The sequence below is a fragment of the Malurus melanocephalus genome, unplaced genomic scaffold (assembly GCF_030028575.1).
Source record: "Malurus melanocephalus ecotype Western Australia unplaced genomic scaffold, MMel_1.1 scaffold_16, whole genome shotgun sequence".
Classification (NCBI taxonomy): Eukaryota; Metazoa; Chordata; class Aves; order Passeriformes; family Maluridae; genus Malurus; species Malurus melanocephalus.
Window position 1 is genome coordinate 1,102,927 of NW_026623248.1, and position 20,055 is coordinate 1,122,981.

Below are 20,055 nucleotides of genomic sequence, written 5' to 3' on the forward strand. Positions count from 1 at the left end.
AGGGAGATTGTACAGAATGTACAAAATGGCTCTATTTTAAGAAAACCCTTAACTTTGAATATCCTTCATCAAACAAGCCCCTGGCAAAGAGGATGCCATGCAACCWGCATGCAATCTCTTTCTAAATCTGTTTCTGTATGCCCTCCCACATTCCTGGAGAAAGGAGAGAGAGCATTATGAAAAACAAGATTGATATTTCTGCTGTTTAGAAACATATTTTCTCTCCATCAGAGGCTTTTTGAAGTGAAGAAAATGGATTGAATTTCAATAAACTGGAGTTTCAATAAACAAGCACTGGCAGTTCCAAAGCCCCAGCAGTTTCAAATCCCCAGATYCACCAGCATTGCATCCTCTTGGTGTAAAGGAGGGAATAGATGTTATTGAGTATCTTARTACACTAGACCATGGAATCCCCAACAGGGCTTGTTGGCCTTTTGAAAGTAAAATGACACAATTTGTTTTCGAGGAGATACAGTTCCTTCATTTAAATGTTGATCTTATAGGGGGGAAATTAGAGGTTATGTCCCAGCCCTGTCACAGATTTCTAGAAGGGAGACAAATTCTAAAAAAACAAACAAACAAAAAAAATTATTCGCTCACCTAACACAATTACAACAAAACAAAGCAAGGAGTTTTGACAAGGAAAATGAGGAAAAATTTGGGGAGGACTGACTTTTTTCTCACAAAGTTAAACATTTGCAATTTTATTCAAGATTACATTATCTTTTGATTATTGATTTGGAAGGAATTATTATATGGAAGGGATGAAGAACCCAGCAGTAAAATTTTAAATAAAATTCCAAAATTACTTTTTTTTCTAGATTTCAGCTCACTCTGAAATAGTTCTCGCATTTTGATTTACCTTAGTTTGGGCACTGAATGAAGAAAAATTATTTTCACATCTCCATTATGTTACTGAAAGTTGTCATAGAGAAAAACCTTTTAATGTAATATATTCCTGAAATCTTAGGCTTTAGAAATATGTAAAATAAGATTATTATGTTAAAGAGCAATCCTGAATACACTGCCTGAAGCTGAAGAACTTCTTTTGGTTTATATTTTTGTGGTTTTGAAAATATTGTTGAGAAGGCAAAATGAGAAGAAAGGCTTTTATCCAGACTCTGAGTTTCAAGATGTATTAGAGACAGAATCCATGGGAAAAGAAACATATTTTTAAAGAAAGATTTAATTTTCATTGATGACAGAATACAGGTATTCATTAAATGCTTGTAGGTGAAAGCTTGGTTAGTGAATATGTTTATCTTCCAAGGAAAGGCAGTTCTGCGAAATATTTTACAGTAAATCACAACAGCAGCAATTTTTGTTACTTTACGTGCAGTGTACATGAAGATGCCACATGATTTACAGGGCTTGATTCCATTCTCACTCCTCAGCTTCACACTGGTGGTTCAGTGGCGTGATTCCTCTCRACGCTGGCAGGATTCCAAGCCTAAGTGAGAGGACAATCCAACATGCAGGGTTTGGTTTTTAGTTTTTTTATTCAGGACAGTGAATGCCAAAGAGCTTCCCTGGGTCTGGCAGCTTCAGCCATTCAGATGCACGCATTGTGGCCTCCCTGCTCACCAGCACGTGCRCTCCAGCTCCTGCTAAGCAAAGCACAATATATCCATAGATGCAAGCACCCAGTGATYTAAATTCCTTCTGATCCCTGATCTCCCAGAGCCCTGCATGTCCTACAGAGGTGGCACCATGTGGCAGTGTATTTTAGGAAGGCACCGTGACTCCTTGAAACTCCACATGTTTGCAAATCCTCCTCTGGCAGCTACAGGCGATGAGATCATGATCTGTGTGCACCTCTCCATGGTCAGTCCTTCCCYAGGGTCAGTCCAATCTGCCCAAGGGTAGAGACTAAAGCAGGAGTGTCCCTGTGCACCCCTGGGAATCTGCAGGAGAAGGGATGGCTGCAGTCCCACGAGCCAGGAGAGTTCCTACCAGGAGAATTCCCGCATGCCCACCCAACTCACATCATCACCACAAGAACCAGCTACAGCCACAGCATAGCCCTTATCTCACACTGATAAAGTCTGGGAATGCTGCAGCCCAGAGAGCATTTAAATTCTAATAGAGACCCTCACATCTGGAGGTTTTAAGGAAGCAAACCAGCCTCCTCTTGCTCTTGTCCCTCCTTTCCTTGCTCCAGGCTCAGAATCACATCACACAGTAAGCAGAGGCTGTTTCCCTCCCTCAGGAGTCACACCACAGTGTGCTGTGAGCTGAAGGAGGTGAAGCTGCCCTTGGGGCTGCGGTGGCACTGGGAGAAGCTGGCAGCCCTTTTGCTTTTGGTCCCACTTCTGCGTTTTCGCTTGTCACGTGCGATAAAGCTTTCGATCAGCTTCAGCTTTTCATGCTCTTCCTTCAGGAAGAAGTCAACAAGCAATGCTTTCTCCTTTTTGATCTGTTCACTGATGTCCTTGGGGATGTCAGGGATCAGCCAGTCAACCAGAACACTGAGGAACATCACCAAATTCTGCAAACACAACAACAGACATGAAGCAGGCATGGAAAATCCAAAATACTCACACTGGAGCTAAAYCAAACCTTAGCTATAGCTATGAGACAGATGTCAAACACATTTTGCTGGTGGTGTGTAGTAGTACGCAGTTGAGTAAGGCTTTATTTCAAGAAAAAGCTCAGGTTTAWGCACAGCTACCCCCTCAGAGCAGAGGTTGAATTAAACATGTGCGTCAGCTAGGCTTGAAATGGGAAAGAATTTGGAATCATCAAATAATTCATGGCCTCAGTAGCTAAACTAGCATTATTCTTTACAGGCATCCAAAGGTGCCCAGTTCTCAGCATCCAATTCCTTGATACTGAATTCAGACTCCATTAATACAACGACATTCCAACACAATCAAAAATCCTACAAGAYGAAGATACCCGTGTGTTTCCAGTGTGGCTGAGCACACAGCAGACAACTTCTCTGGCCTCAAATTCTGTCCTCAAATCCTCCTGTCTATTACTAAGCAGGGTTGTTTTCACACTACCACAGTGTGCAAGCCACAATCCCAACCTGACCTCAGGTGTCAAGGTGATTATAGGAGATCCTCAAAATATCAAGCAGGAAGCAGACTGGGTAAAAAGTTTTGCTCCCTTGTGAAATCTATAAATATGTGATGYTCTGGAGGTTTGCATTATCATGATAATGCTTTGAAAAGTGCTGTGTTGTGTAATGCCTCCAAACGTGTGAGAACAGTTTGCTGACAGGGCTGCTAGCATGAACTCTGTCCCCATCCAAGACAATGGAGCTTATTAACCAGGGAATGTTCTCTGGCAGAGCAGGCAGAGGGTTTGAAGTTGCTTTCAACTGCTTTGCAGCCAGTGGTGGAAAATTACTGAAGGCACAGCAAAGAAGCAGAAGAGGGCAATAGAAGCCAGGCAAGGCTCACAGAAAACCTTGGGAACACTTGGCAGGTGAGGACAAAAAAAAGGCAGACTTCAAAAAGAGGCATGAGCCCAATTTGGCTGTGGAAAATCCCAGATCATGGAGGAGAGCAGAAGGAAGCTATTTTTGAGGCCAGCCACGATAGCAAATCCCTTGCTAATGAAATCTCCACACTGGGGACAATKTACTGCTCTCACTTCAAGAAAGTAGCAGAAAACTTTGGAGGATTTATTACTTCTGTTTATTTCTTGCTTTGGGTAAAGAACAGCAGTTAACAAGCCTATACAGCATTTATGTGCTTTTTACAAGTGGTGCCTCTGAGAGTATAAAAGTTGACAGARTCCACTTAAACCTTTGAGAGCCTGGGGATTTTGGGGATCACTGCTAGTGATTCCCAAAGGCTAAGGGAAGCTGTGGGTCTTCCCTTCCMTGTCTACTGGGCGTGGGCTGCTTTGGAACATACTCCATTTATGATGGTATTTCTRTGACTAAAAGTGAAGCAACTCAATGGACTTACCTGAAACAGAATCACAAAAGCCAAGCGAGCAGATAGGACCGCCCAGTACTGCTTAGAAAACTCGTACTGCTGTGGGGACCAGGGTGGCTCTCTGTAGTCTTTGAACCTGGAGATAGAGCAAGTTCAGTTATCACAGTTCCAGCAATTTCCTCCAGCATCAATTGCTTTGATTAGTGTGATTTTCCCATCACAAAGCCTGAAGAATCAAATCCTCCAGATGTTCTTACTTCAACCCTTATTATGAAATACAACTCCAGAATTAGAACTGAACTACTTCCACTGAATTTAACAAGCTTAGTCTGGTTTTCACAGTTGTAACCAAAATCAGAACRTTGTTTTAATGTTGGAAATGTCCAGATTTTAGAGGATTGACAAATGTCGCCTTTATTTTTCCTAATGTAGAATTGACCTCAATGTACAGGGAATGAAGTGCTGAAATGAAAGCAGAGAGATAGTCCAAGGCATTTTCTGACTAGAGGAGATAAACCTGCATTCAATTAATCTAAAACTTGATTAATTTAGGGAATAACTCAGTCCAYATAAAATGTGACTCACACTTCGGTGATTCCTGTCTTTGCATTAACGAAAGGGGGAGCCATGGGAAAGGCACTTCCTAAATTAACTGTCTAGCCTTGGACAGGATAAAACAGAGCCTTAGTGGTTTGGTGTAAAGACTGTTGCTTTTAGTATTATCATCAATCATTTGGAAGTAAACAACAGGCTAATAAAAATCACAGATGATACTGAATTGGAAAGTTTTGCTAACAGCAGGAAACACAGAAAGCAATAAGAAATGGAGACAGGAAATGCAATTAGAATAATATGGGGAAATGGAAAATAATTAAAAATAAAACACTTGAAGGATCTTTGAAGGGATAGAGTTTGAAAGTGGAAATAGCCTGGAGCTTGYGATGGCCAGCAAGTTAGCACAAGTTTGAAATTCAGCAGCAGGACAGCATGACTAGTGGGTGTATCAACAAAAGTCASGATGCTGCTGGGGTGGGAATCAGCCTTTCTCTGAACAGCTCAGGTAAATCCACACCTGGGCTGCATTCAGCCATTCAGCTATGCAGATTCCAGAGGGGGAGGAGGGGAAGGCAAAGAAGGAAAGAGAAAGGAACCCAGAGAAAAAAGTAACGACAAATTGAAGGCAATTCAGCAGAACAGTACAAGGGCTGAGGAGGCTGACTCACCGGGAAGATTAAAGAGCAGCACATGTATTGCTCCACTTTGGTAAGTAACAGCCACAGTTGGACATGATAACCATGCGCAAATTGTGCCCTTAGGACTGAAAGGGATAATTTAGTGCTGTTCCCGGTGTTTGACTAGGAGTAATGGGATGAAATTAAGAAAGGGAAAATCTGTTTTGAATACCACAAAACCCGTCCTGACAGTAAGATTCATTAGACTGTGGAAAAGCCTCCGTTGGGGGATAATGGAGAAGGTTCATATATAAAACCTGTCAGCTTCAGTTTGCAGGTGTGCTTGCCAAAATTACCTTCAGGTTCTACCCACATGGTTTTGCATGTTAAATTACATATTTGCAATCCACGCATCCCCTACATCCTGCCGCTCCCCACCCCCAAGAAACTGAGTCTGAAATGCTGGATGTGATCCTGTGCTGCACCTTCTGGACACAAAGGACACAAGGTACAGCCCACAAGGAGGAGTAAATTTGGGGCTGTGTTAATTTAGGGAAGYACTCCCTGGGCTGTGTTAGCCCCTGAATTATTTGTTTTGTTTAGTGGRGTGTGCACAGGTCCTGTCTCACACATTATTCCTTGCTGTGCCTGTACTGCAAGATCCCCTCCTCTGGTACTTATCTGGACATTGTGGATTCCCACATGTTGCTCAAATCTGTACAACTGCTGCATAAAAGAGCCAAAAACAGTTCCCTTGAATTTAATCTGCTTGAACATCAAAGCCAAGAAAAACCACTGAGTTTGCTGTGGACTTTGCTGGCCACTATAAATCAATCTCAGTCTTGAATTGGAGCCAAGGTTCACCTGGAAGGGTCACCAACTGTGGTGGGTTTTCCATTTAATGTATTCTGAGCTTCACAAACTATGTGAGTGTTGCAGGACATCAGACCCCTTGGAAATTTCACCTGGCTCAGCTGGGAATCACACTGCTTGTGATGCCTGAACCTACATTCAACAGAACATGAGCAAATTATTTATGGTGGAGGAAAATGTTGCCTGAGCTACAGATGAGGTAGCTGAGCCTCCTCCCCACCTCCCTTTTCAATTATTCTCTGGCACATGGGACTCCAAAGGGCCTTTTCTACCCCCTATATTCTACAGGTAGTTTCTCTTTTACAAAGACCATCTTTTTAGCTCAAGAAGCATTTGAAATATAGCAGTAGGACAGTATGACTTGTGGGTGTATCAACAAAAGTCACCATATTTTTAGCTCAAGAAGCTCTTGGACAATGCCTTCAGGCATTGACAATCAGGTGTGATTTTTGGGGTGTTCTGTACAGGGCAAGGGTTTGATGATCCTAGTGGGTCCCTTCCAACTCAGGATACTCTATGACTCTATGATTCCGTCACCTCTCCAATTCTTCACTCTTAAAATATTTGATTCAGCAGGTATGGWAGGAACAGCAACCAAGCAGTGCTGCAAAGACTATTTTGTTTCCAAAACAGCAAGCAACTGTAATTCCACTGGAAAGGACAAGAATATGAAGTAGTCAGTGTGGCTGAGGAATAGAACACAGAAAAAGTTCTGAGGGAGAACAGAAAAATAGAAAAGGGGGAAGGGAGAGAACCACACAATGCTTGGACGAGTGTGAAATGAAGCCAGAGCTAACAGAAAAAATGCTATTGTGTTTCGGAAATGTATTGTGTGGGGAAAAAGAGAGACTGGTAGGAAAAAAAAGCAATCTGTATATGTAGGTGGAACTGCAAATCTGTTTAATTTCCTTCTTCAGCTGGTCTTTGMGAAGAAATTGGAGAAAACATCCAGAATTATAAGGAAGTAGTGCTTCAGCAATGCAGCAGTATATAAAAATTAGTCAGGGGAAAAATGTTAGAATCCACCACTGATCATTAGGACTAGATGAGACAAATCCCAGGACATTAAGAAAAGTAAATCAAAGAGGCTTCATAAATTTGCTGAATGTTGGAGCAGACCCATGTTAAAGAAAAGTTCCTTTGATGACTCCATAGCTGCTGCTTCCTTCTTTTCCGTGTGACCAGCATGTTTTTATGTACTCCACTATCATACAAGACTGTAAGGACTAAAAGRGCTAAAGCAATAAAAACATCCCATATCTTAACAGGATTTGCTTTTAATTTGGCTTCAGCTACCCAAATGCYATTTTTCCCTGGAAAAAAATACAACTAATACTGTGCATCAGAACAGTGTTACAGCAACATTTACTTGGAAGCGGTGCCAAAGAGTTCACAGCACTGGAGAAAATGCTGCTCTAAATATTTAAAGAATGTATTCTGTATGTTCAATGACAGAGTTGTTTCTGGCTTGTTAAGGTTATTTTAAAGATACCTTAATCTCTGGCAGTGCCCATAAGGAGCAAAACGCAGCCTTACTGCAACCACTTTTATGTCCAAGGGTCACAGAAATCTAAGAATAAGAGAGGTCAGCTTGTTCCCAACATATTTGCCAGACACAGAAATATTTTATTTCCAGTTGAGGGGCAGTGTTTGGTTGTCTGTCTCTTGGGACACAAGTTAGAGACCCCATACTTTATCACAGTGATAGTTCTGTCCAAAGCTGGGATTTTGATAAGATTCAAATGAGGCAGATGATAATGAGAAACAGTGTTTGTGGATGCTGACACCTTTTCCTGACTGGTTCCTGATAACAGAATGGAAATGCCCTCGAAGTTCTTTCCCATTCAGACTAACACATGGTCAAACATTAATTTTTGATTTTTTTTTCAGTCTCATGGRTGATATCATCAGGCAGGAATCACTTTGTACCTAGTGCAGATTATTCTCTTCTCCCAGTATTTAGGCTCTGTTGAGTATATTGGCTCTATATGGCCAAGCTTATGTAAAGAGTGCCTTTCATCCCTGTTGTTAATGCACACATTTCCAAATACATCAGCACCCAGACACCATAAACAGAGGCCAGTGTCTGACACAAGGTAAAAAGCAGCATAGTGAAAGTAGCAAAATCACAGTGAAGTGGTTCAAGATGCATGTTGAAGGAAAACACTGGCTAATTCAGGGATGCAAATTAAAATGTAGGAACTTAGCTAGGAACTAAGGGTAGAAAAAGCATTTCACAGGCTTACAAATCTGTCAGAAATTCTGGAGATGCTCCATATTCTCAAAGGGAATATTTTGCTAACAAACAACCCCTGACAACAGAAACGGGGAACAGCAAGGCTCCCAGGGAACAATGTGCTTATAGATTGCTTAAAAGTTAGGGGTGCACTCTCYATCCTGTGCTGCAGTAAGGTGAGGTACTCCCCAATGGCAATCCCAAGAGCAGTGCCAGAGTCAGAGGGACAGATTTCTCTCCCTGTTGACCCTGTTTCCCGTGAAGAAACTGGGATCTGTCATTTTTGTGGGTTATAGTTGGGCAAGATATATACCCTGCTTAAAATCAGTGTCAAATATATGGCATGTCAAAGCAAGGGAGATAGAMCCACTATAAATTAAGGCTCTCATTTTCATTTTTAATGAAAACAGTGTCTTTGAATGAAGAAAGTGATTTGGTTGGGGGACTTTTTTGAGCAAGTCTGCCTAAAWTGTTTATTTTGCCTTTTAATGCACTGGAAATCCCTTTTTAAAGACCTTGTAACATAGTGAGAATACTCTAAAAGCTGCACTTTCAAAACCCTCTTTGGAAAGGTACATAAATATTGCTGAATATGTGGCTGTACAATTGAATTTTATCAATTCCCACCTTGAAAAGTTTTGTCTGATATAAGAGACAAGGAAATTCCTTTAACTCTGCAAACTGCTCTTACAAGTACTTTACCTGCAGAATGAAACATCCTGTGCAAACAGGGAGTTTTCTGGCTGTGTCCCAGCCTTGAGCTGACTGACATTGAAGTATGAGAGRGTGTGATTGATGAAGCCATGCAGGGTTCCATTCTGGCTGTATGCATATTGATACATAAGGCGTGGGATGAAATCAGAGGTGACAGCGATGACGAAAGCCTGAGAGATGGAAAAACATAAAAAAAACCAAAAAACAAAAAACCCAAAACAAAATCAAAAACCCAACCAAGCAACAGCATCATTAATCTATGTTTCCAGGTTAATTAAGTCAGGGAAATTTTAATGTTCAGGTAAATATAGTGTGGCGGTGAAGGGAGAGTTATATTGCCAGAATTGGTACAGAATATTTGCATATACAAATGCAAGTAACCTGCTCCGTCTCTCCAGGGCAAGGCTGAGTTAGGGAAGTAGCAAAGCCAATTAATGGACTGTCCATTTCTCAATTTCTTTTCCATCCCTGGAGCCACTAGGAGGTGCATCACTAGTTTAAAAAAAAAAAAAAAAACCTCTACAATAAGAGTAGTATCCAATTGGTATAATTTGGAATATATTTTGGTGTAGTTGCACCAAACCTGTTGACGTAAGGTCCATTTTCCCCTCTCCATCAGGATTCACACATCTGACATGGGAGGATCTCATGCTGCTATTAAACTCTCATGAGACTGGTACCCCATAAAATTATGGCATAATTATGTAGGGAACAGTCACAGAAGTCTCTAGATCATATCAATAAGAAGCCTTTTGATTTCTCCTCTGGACTCATTCCTGTTGGAGCAGGTCCAGAGGAGGCTGTGAAGATGAACAGAGGGCTGGAGCCCTGTGGAGGCAAGCTGAGAGAATGAGACTGATCAGCCTGGAAAAGAGAAGGATTTGGGGGAGATATTAGAGCCCCCTTCCAGTGCCTGAAGAGACTTCAAGAGACCTGAAGAGGGACTTTTTACAGATACTCAGGAGCCATAAATCTGCAGAGTGTATTCAGATAGAAACAAGAAGTTGCAGAATTTTGCTCCTCCAGCACAGCTCAATGCTGGACAGCTGAAATCTGTGCCTGACAGTGAGATTATGGGGATGTGCAGGGTTGCACAGATTATTATATATATATATATATATATATATATATATATATATATAAAACCTTATAACCTGAAATCCTGGAAACTGCTGAGCCAGAAGTTAACAAGGCTCCACACAAGGCTCCTCTGGAAGTATTATAGTGCTGTGTTGCTGTGCTGGGGGCTATTTTATTAAAGAAATTGCACTTCTCCACAAGTTGTCCCTTCAAGTTCCCCTTTACAAAGGGCTTTGATATTTTTAATACTTATGGTATCACTCCATGATCTTAAAGGTCTTTTTCAAACTAAATKATTAGATGAGATTACAATCAGTAGGTTAAAAACCCACCAGAAWCTATTAGGATTAAACTCCTAGGGCATGAGATTTTTTTTTATCCTAAAGCATATACAGGAAAATTTTAGTTAAGGAGTAGATATAGAACAATAAACATAATATATCTGTATTTTGTTTGTATTTGAGCAATTGAAAAATAAGACTTCGCTTTTAAATTTTGTTGAAGGGATACTAAATTATAAACAATTATAAAGAATGTATTATAAACAATTTAAAATGACATTGAAGGGACAGTGTAAGCTCCCAAGATCATGGTTAGAAACTGGTGCAACCAAACACTTACATTAATGATCACTGAGAGCTTTCCAATGCAACTCAAAATGTTATACCAAATACCTGYAAGTGAAAACAAAGAACTTATTAATTCATCGTAAATTCATCAYAAATTTTCTTCCTTTTGATTGCATTTTTTTCTTCTTTTCTGATTGCATTTTTKGTTTTATCTTCAATGCAATGCTTTTCCATTACTTACCTATATCTTTTTCTCTCACTGTGTCTGGCCTCCTCAGCTCAGTAACAAACTTCTTTGCATCAAGGCGAACTTCAATGATGTTGTTCAGAAGWGCAAAGAGAGGAGCCAGAGGAAAGGAGGCAACAAAGAGTGTGACAAAGCCAAACTGGATAACTGGAAAATAAAAGAGAAAAAAGCAATGTTTTTTGATAACTTCTGAAGGTAGAAGCTGACAGCAAATTGATGATGAGCTTTGTGCTTTGCCAGTGCCCTAAAATTCCACTTCCCAGTTTTGTCCCACTAATAAATATCCCAAAGTAGGGTTATGAAGAGACCAAGGTTTGTCACCATGCCTTACGAATGTTTCCAATAATGCTTCAAGTTGCTAGCACAAGCCAAAGGAAATAATAAATTTAATAAAGGGCAAAGGGTTCAGAGTCTACTTYTCTGCATTTATACATAATAAGCTGATTAATCCATGCTCTTTCTTCCCTGTCCTTTTCCTTATAAGGAAGGTGATGCACAATCCAGCAACAGGAGAAAATCACAAGGTGCCACGTTTTCTTCCCAGCTTTCTTTGAAAAACTCAGTGGCAGCCTGTCAAAAGCAGGAACAGATGTATCTTTGTGGATGCAAGAGCCAAGGATATTGTACACTTTCAACTCTTCTTACATTACTGATAGCCTCCAACTTTAGAAATATTCCTCTTTAAATCTTAGCAAAGGTGAATTTTACATATATATATATATATATATATATATATATATATATACACACACACACATAGTATATATGTTAAACTAATAAATCTGACTGTGAGCTACATCTCAGAATTAAAAAAAAAAACAGTAGCATCAAAAAACTGTTGGTGTGTATGAGGCCATATTCTTTGTGGCTTCCTTTTTGGTAAATCCCKGTAGAAATTCTCTCTCCATTGAGAGAGCAATTGCACTTTCCTGTGAAAATCAGGGGTGTACATAGCACAATATTTTACTTTAAAATAATTGCTTCCAGCACTGTTGGCACAACCTACAACTAACCCTCGAAAGAGTTTTCTCCAGGACATTCTCTCACACACACTGTTTTTGCGCACAGGTTGCAAGTCTTCTGATATTTCTCCTTTCTCATCTCAGGAATAATATATTTGCACAGGAAAGTAAAATCTCTGTGTATCAATTATATGGCCTTTAGATTTTCATCCTCGTTGTTTTGCTCTGAGATAAAGTGTATACACTAAGATGGAGCTTTTTCAAACCATACAAACATCCCATCCTTGAAATCATAGCTTCCTGAATATTTTATGTTCAGAGTCAGGAAAAGGAAGTAACAACGAAATAAAAGCAGATGTTAAAATAAGGTACCCCCAAAATTGAAACGCTTCAAAAAATACTTAGCACCAAAATATGCCTTATTTGGTTTTAAGTGAATTTAGCAGGAATACAGCTGGGAGGATTCTGTAAAAAAAGAAAATGGAAGTATTCTCAATGCTTTAAGAATAAACCACACAAGCATTTGCTTTGATGTTGTTTGTAGTCCCTTTATTCATTGCCTGGGAAAATGCAGTTTAATTTTTTTTCAAGTTCATGAAAAAATGTTCAAGATATGCAAAGGACTTCTGGATAATTGTGTAAATATGTCTTCATAGAAAACTGCGCCAGAAGTGTTTGTGTGGCCATCTTGAAATCTCTTCAACCTTGCGAACTCCTTCTTATGAAAGTGTAAATGATGCAAAAAACAGGCAAAAAAAGTAATCCCAAAGCCAAACCCAGACTTTAGATGGTATTGTGAAACAAACTAGCAAATGATCACTAAATGGAGGAGTCTTTGAACAGGATTCTACAGRTACTTGTTGAGTGTGATCAGTGTTTCTGGGAACAAATATGAACAGATTACAAAGAGAAGAATGTCTGTCCAGATCCCAGAAGGAGTCTGGTCTCAGCATCGTGGAGTTCTGTGGATGCCTATTTGATCACTCTGGAAATATTTACAATACTTTTAGGGCATTCATACTGTTCCATCAAGRACAGTTGACACCAAGACATCCTTTTTTGGCTGGAAAACTTGACGGCAGCCCTTAAATACCTTTTTGCATTCACATTTACATTTATATACACAAGGTCTCCACACAGAGCTCCTTATATGTTCATGTAGAAGGAAAAGGCTAAAGAGACCTGTRCCAGGAGCTGGACCTCTGGACATCCAGGCTGTTTCATAATTTTCCTCTTTCCCTGGCAGGCCAGGGAGATGAGGGAGATGAGCATTCCCCAGGCTCATGGCACAAGCTGGGAAATAGAACACTTAGAGACTGGGTATAGTGGAAAGTGAAATATATGGGAAACGTCTTCTCCTGGGGCATCAAGCAGGACCCTGGATGTGCTGTCATTGACACAGAGCCCATTGCAGATGAAGGAAAAATCCCAAACCACACACTAGTGGTGCCTTTTACTGTCAGAGTTGAGAGGGGAAGAGGCCAAGGGCTCAGAGCCAGCCCYTGATAATCTCAACACCTGACGCCACATCTGCAGCACCTCATCCAGCCTCACCCCCGAGACAAAAACTCTAAAGGGAAAACAGCATCAAAAGAAGTGTCTCAGATCACAGCCCTTCTCTGAAGTCCTGTCTTCACAGCAGCTATGCAGGACCTGAGCAGAGCCCAAGCCCAACAACAACACATCCTGTCCCTCCAATTCTGGTATCCAAGTYAGGATTAAGAGCACAAATCATGGCTTTTAAATTATGGATCTGAAGGGTGGTGACTGCTGTTCTTGTGTAAAGGATACAGAATCAGTCACCGGCACAAAACCTTCTGTGGTGGAGATCACKCAGGTTCTACAAGATTTACACACTGAGTGGTGTGAATAACCCGAGTATCTTTTACCCCAAAGCCTAATTTAAGAAAAGGTATTTATTTATGATTCTGTTGCTTTTTCTCTTTCTTCTTTTTCAGTATCTGTCATAGGATCATGTGTTACTGGAAGTAAACAGTGGAAGAACTGCTTCTGTGCTAAGCAACTTTCCAAATCCTAAGAAGAAACTTCTCAATATACAGCCATGCCTGGCTGAAAAACTAAGGAAAAGGTGTCATTTATAACTCTTCTGTAATAAATGTATGCAACAAGCCTACACACAACCATGAATGGTATTTTCAAAACCATCCTCATTACAGAGATTACAGAAATATGCAGGTTTCTCTTCAGYGATTTTTTTTTCTGCCTCACACATTGCCTTTTTGATGGCTTTTCCTGCTTTAGGGGAAATTCTTCCAAACCTCTCAGATTAATCCTTATAGTAGTCAGTAGCTACAGACATTAGATCTAATCATTTCCTTCTTGTGCCACTGGTTTTTTTTTTTAGCGAAAGTGGGATGATGAGACCTTTTATTATTACTCCTCCTTGAGGAAAAATGTTTTTAATCAATTGCCACATGAAGCCTGGAATTCTAGAGGGGTCAGACTAGAGAAGGGAAGACCAAATGAAATAAGAATCTAAAAATTTTTGCTGATTTCAGTTTCTTCTCAAGGAAATACTAGTGGTCTAATTTTCAGACATTCATGTGCATCATTTTGCTGCTTTTGGAGCCAATTCAATAAAGTTTCTTTCATTAGCAATATTTATTGCTAATCTGAGCATCAATTTCTTGCCAACCCCTATCACTTCAGGCCAGTTACACGTGTTGCAAACTTGCTACCATGTGGAAGAAGAAATTGGTGCACATGCTACGTACTTGGGGAATGCACATGGTATGGTAAATTGGGCTGGGTCAAAAGCCTTTGTACAGTTTTGGAAACAGGAAGTGCTAATGACAAATTTGACACATTGACAATGACAATTTTTGTTTCAGGATTACTTCAGCAAAATTTTCTGATCACACAGGAATTTTAAGAGTGTCTCCACTAAGAAATGCAGCTATCTGTTGTTTAATAATAGCAAAACAGTCATCAAAAATGTCACTTGTGTAAATCAAATTTTTGTGTAGATATGCTACTGACAGGCAAGGCCTGCCCAAGAAAAAAGCTCAGCACAGTCTGCTGCTGAAATCAGAGTCAAAGTTCRATTCACTGAAGAAAGGACCCACAAGAGCTTTCCCGTAAGGAAAACTTCAAGTTTCTTTGCCATGGTAAAATGTTGGCCTCTTCTTCCCACACTACTGTGATCTGTAAAATGCCACTAAAAACAATACAAGTGTGCCTGATTTGTAGGCTTTAGGTTTTACCTTCTTGTGTTTTCCCCTTTTTAAGAATTATATAAGATTTTGACCTAAACATGAATTCTATTATTCATAGAATCATTTGYCATCTAGTCAAATGTCATCAAGTCCAAACCCTGCAATAAGCAGGGATTTTCAACTGGATCCTGTTTCTCAGGGCTTCATTCAACCTGACCTTAAATATTTCCAAAGATGGCACATCCAACTCTGGGCAACCTGTGCCAGTGTTTCACAACCCTCATTATAAAAAATTCCTTCTTATAGCTAATCTTAATCTACTGTCTTTTAATTTAAAACAATTACTCTTACTCTGTCTTAACAGCCCTGCTAAAAGGTCTGCCTCCATCTTTCTTTTAAATCTCCTTTAAGTTCTGGAAGGCTGCTGTAAGTTCTCCTCAAGAGTTTTCTTTTATCCAGGGTAAAAAAAAMCCCAATTGTCTCAGTCAAAATTGTGGCAGTGACACCTGTGACTATAATAGTCTGGAGCCACCTGTTTCCTCCAGTGTCATTGCCCAAAACATTCTAATGTCACTTGTTATCCCAAAGGTTCAATATGCCACCTTTCTTGAAAAAAGACAAAATTACAAGGAGCTGTACTTGTGTGTCTTCTTGGGGCAGAGGGAATGCTCAGCAAACTCATGGATTTGTGGATGAGGAGCAGGAATGTGAAGTCAGCAAGACAGTGGAAAGTATAATTTCTCCTTCCCATGACACCTACTGGAAATTAATGGGAAGCTTTGTACACACACATTTGCTTTGGGTTTTGGTGTTASAGGTGCTGGCTCAGGGACAGCTGGAAGAAGGAATCCTGATAAACAGGATCACCAAGCAACTGCTCCAATYCATTTTAACTCATGTTAAAACTCCCAGTCTGACAGAACCTTTACTAACATTCAAAGAGCTGAACAACTCCAGAAGACCTTGTAAAACACATGACCCGAAAGGTAACAGGGGTGCTCTTAGAAGCCAGATTTATCTCTTGTCCTTAATATGATACCTCTCCTTACATTTCAGTCATCCTGGCTTTTTAAGCAATTCAGGGTCAAAAGAAAGCTTCCTCTGCCCTTCTGAATCATTTCCCTTCCCACTGCCCCCAATTAAAAATTAAAGAAATAGGGAAATAAGCTGCTGAGCTGCCCCTTGCAGCGTGGTGCCCTTGACAACAATCCCAGCTGACAGGTTCAGTGCTGAGCTGCACTAAGTGCTTCCTGCCAGCGTGGGTGATCTGAGCAGTGGATCTGACAGCTGAGAGCTGGGACACAGACCCAGGGCAGCRACTGGGGCTGGGGAGGTGCAGCCTGCCTTTCATCTGCTGCACATTTGTCTGCAATCCCACAGGCAGGGCACACTGCGAGGCTTCTCCGCTAGGGAAGCTCATCTTCCTGGTGTAAATAAATGTTCTGATYAATAATTCATCCATTCATTTTTCCTGAATTGTCCCTGAATGGCTGCAGCTGAGGTTCTCACTGTGGCTCATGATCTTGGCACAAGGAACTAATCTAAATGACAGGCTTGGTGTCCAGTGATTTATAACATCATAGCTTAATCCTTGATAGTGCAAGTCATAATCATGGAATAGAATAATAGAATGTCCTGAGTTGGAAGGGACCCATCAAAGTCCAACTCCTGGTCCTGCACAGGACAGCCCAAGAACACCTGAGAGCATTGTCCAGACTCTGGCAGGCTTGGGGCTGGGACCACTTCCCTGGAACAGGAACCCCCAAACCTTAACAGACTATGGTCATGCTACTGCATTTCTTAAAAAAAAAAAAAAGCAGCACATTAACCTACWCATTTCAATGACCATGATTTGACTCATTTTGACAATTTCTAGAAGTTGCTCCTAAATTAAAACAAAACAAATATATCCCTAAAAAACGGCTAAACATGGAAGCTCCAAGAGGTACTCTGAAGTCAAAACACGGGTAAGGAAAGCCCCATTGTAGCTTTTCTTTTTTGARGGACAGACTACTGACCTGCTTACTTTCTGAGTAGGTGGCCTTAAATCTGACATTTTGGAAATTATGTTCAAACTCATTGGAGCATYACTTTTCCCACAGCAGAATCAAGACCACTGACAGCAAACCTGAGCAATGTTGACAAAYGTGACACCAGTAGATATTTGTTATTGGTAACTAAAGGTCCTTGTCCTTAAATACCACTAGCTAACCAAGAAATCTGGGTTATTAAACCACAGATATTTTGGAGTTATTCCTGAGCATAAAAATACATAAAAACTTTTACAGGGAAAAAAGTGTCTGTGTTTTTTTTACCATTGCTAAATTTCAAAAATTGCTAAGAGACTTGCCTAAAGTTTACAGGAAGAAAATAATCTCAGGCTGAAGTAATGCATGGAAAAAAAAATCAATCCTCAAGGATAATTTTCCAACAAAGTATTATCATGTGCAGAGGGGATAAGGGAATAGAAGCTAAAACACAGATTCTAAGGTGAGTTGGAGCAATTGAGAAGGACATAATGGGAGATGAGGGATTCTTTATGGCATTACAGAGGGCAAGGTTTACATCCATAAACATTTAAATAAGATATCCCCAAATATACACTTACACATTTATAGATCTACATCAAGCTATCATTCTATAAATTTTCATATATGCATTTACAATTAATTATAAATTATATCTATAAACCAAGATGATTTCTATAGAGAGAGATAAACTATAAACGGTATTAATTTTATTTTTTTTTATAAAATGCATTCTCTTTCAGATGTTTTGAGAATAGTGACTTGTTAAAACAGAAGTTATCACATTCAGTATTTAACAGATGTCTTGTTTTAGATACCMTGCCCATTGAAAAGTTGTGGCTCTTCCTAATATCTTTTATGTTCAAAATCTTGGGTTWGCTGGATTATTCCTCTCCTTTCTATACCACCACCCACATCTCTCCTGCTTTCTCCTCCTCTGCCTCTCCAGCATCTACTCATGAGACAGGGCCAGGGCTGTGCTTCTCAGTAGAAGAAAAACATGGATATTTTGCAGTGAATCCACTGGAGAGCCACTAAGATGRTTAGGGGACCAAAGGACCTGAAGAACAAACAGAAGCTGAGAGCACTGGGATTCTTGTACCACAGGAAAAGAAAGCTCAGGGGATCTTACCTGTGTGGCAGGTAGGAGAAGACAGAGCTGAAACATTCTCCAGTGTGCCCGGAGAAAGGACGAGAGGCTCAGGGCACAAATGGAAATGTAGGGAGATTTTAAATATTAAAAAGTCCTTGGTGCAAGGGTGATTAAATACTGGAAAAGGTTACACAGAGAGGCTGTAGWGTCTCCATCCCTGGAAATATTCAAAAGCCAACTGGACAAAGCTCTGAGCAACATCCTCTGACTGACTCTGCTTGGAGCAGGAGGTTARACCAGATGATCTCCAGAGTTTCCTTCCAGCCATAGCTATTGATTCTGTGGCCAAATGGTTTCTGTGCACTTTTCTCAGCTGGGAACACTGGAATCTGACAGCAGAAGTATTAACAAATACTGGGATCCATAATTATTGCTTTGGTGGTACTATGGCAGTATCACAGCCCAGCTGGCTTGCACAGAATTCTTACAAACTACAAGCGTTGGGTATTTTTCCCCCTTTCTCATGACAATTTCTAACATTCAGTCATATGTAAGGCCACAGKTACTGCAGAAAGGGAAAGGAAAGTCAGAAGACTTACTCATTTCCATGTATTCTGGAGTCAGCCCAGTGAAAGGTTCCAAGGTGTAGTCAAGATCCCATTGCTGAGGGGCCTTTGATTGGTTGGAGTCCATTTCCTTTGGCTCAGATCTTTCATCCTTCAGCTTCCTGAAGAGCTTCTTTAGCTTCCTGAGGAACAAAAGTTCAGACTGAAGCAATTCTTTCTTTCCTTTTTTTTTTCCCTACAAGATTTGGCCCGAGTCTTTGCACAGCAACACAAAATTAATCTTGTGTTACTTTGGTGGACAGGGTGAGCTTGCACCACCCTGTGAAGTTCTGATGCTGCTTATTGACAGGTGCAAGCTGCTGGAATTGAATCCAGTACTTTATAATATTTTTTTCTCTAGATGCATATTCCGGGGGGATGTTTCTGGACCTAAATAATATTAGTAATTAGTATTCTCAAGAACAACACAGTGAGCACCTTCCCTTTAACCAAATACATAAATGTGACAGCTGCATACCACATATCTACCACAGGCACACTTTTTCTCACCATGAAAATTGGGAATTTCCAGTATAATAGAATTTTAAGGTAAAAAATTACCAGACATGCATGGGTTGYCCAGAGAAGCTGTGGCTGCCCCACCCCAGAAGTGTTCAAGCCCAGTCTGGATAAGGCTCTGAGCAGCCTGGGACAGAGGAAGGTGTCCCTGCCCATGGCAGGGTTGGTCCCCTCCCTGGCAGGAGCATTGGAACCAAATGGTCTTTAAGGTCCCTTCCAACTGAAACCATTTAGTGATTATCAAACAAGGAGGGTACAAGAATGTACTGGTAGCTTGAAGACCAGTGTCAAAAACTGTCCTACTGAAAGGGGGATACAAATTTCACGACACTGACAAATTAGAGCAAAATGAATCAATTTCTAAATGAAAAATAAAGGTTTCCCAATCTCCTCCCTCCAGTTATATTTTAAATACGTATGCATCAATAACTTCACACTATTTTACACACTGASAAATTCCCATGGAATACCACAGTAGAATAGGTATTTCTTCAAAATCAAGGAAACAAAATACAGTCAAATTAGCATAAAATAGCAAGATTTATACTTATGACTTATCTTTTTTTCTCAGATTATATTTATCTTCCACAAAAACATACAGCACTATTTTATAGCTCTGCACATACGTTCACTGAGTGAAAATCCAGACTAATTCCAGTGATGTTTTGCCAGCAGTGTAAGCAGGGCTCTCCCACAACTCTTCCCCCACAGCCTGTGATAAACCCTTTGAACTGTAGGTGTGTGGCCTGGAGAGAAGAATATTTGGGGGAAGGGGTTTTCCTTTGGACCTCCAGTGAAGCAGAACCATTTTCCCGGACCCTGACTTCAGTAGCAGGGCAAGGCTGAGGAACAAAAGCTGGCAAACACAATAAAGGCTTTGCTGTGTGGGTTT

At 40.4% G+C, this 20,055-nt stretch overlaps 1 protein-coding gene across 1 annotated transcript in view; it reads right to left on the minus strand.

The window, feature by feature from the left end:
• Positions 1-1,207: 1,207 nt before the first annotated feature.
• ANO2 (anoctamin 2) overlaps positions 1,208-20,055 on the minus strand; it is a 138,310-nt gene continuing 119,462 nt past the window's right edge. The window contains exons 20-25 of the mRNA XM_057385317.1: positions 18,639-18,787; positions 10,776-10,928; positions 10,587-10,639; positions 8,874-9,055; positions 3,921-4,026; positions 1,208-2,488 (exon numbers count right to left, since the gene is read on the minus strand). Of these exons, the coding sequence (XP_057241300.1) occupies positions 2,213-2,488; positions 3,921-4,026; positions 8,874-9,055; positions 10,587-10,639; positions 10,776-10,928; positions 18,639-18,787 (919 nt within the window). The 3' untranslated portion in view covers positions 1,208-2,212. The remainder of the gene's footprint in view (positions 2,489-3,920; positions 4,027-8,873; positions 9,056-10,586; positions 10,640-10,775; positions 10,929-18,638; positions 18,788-20,055) is intronic.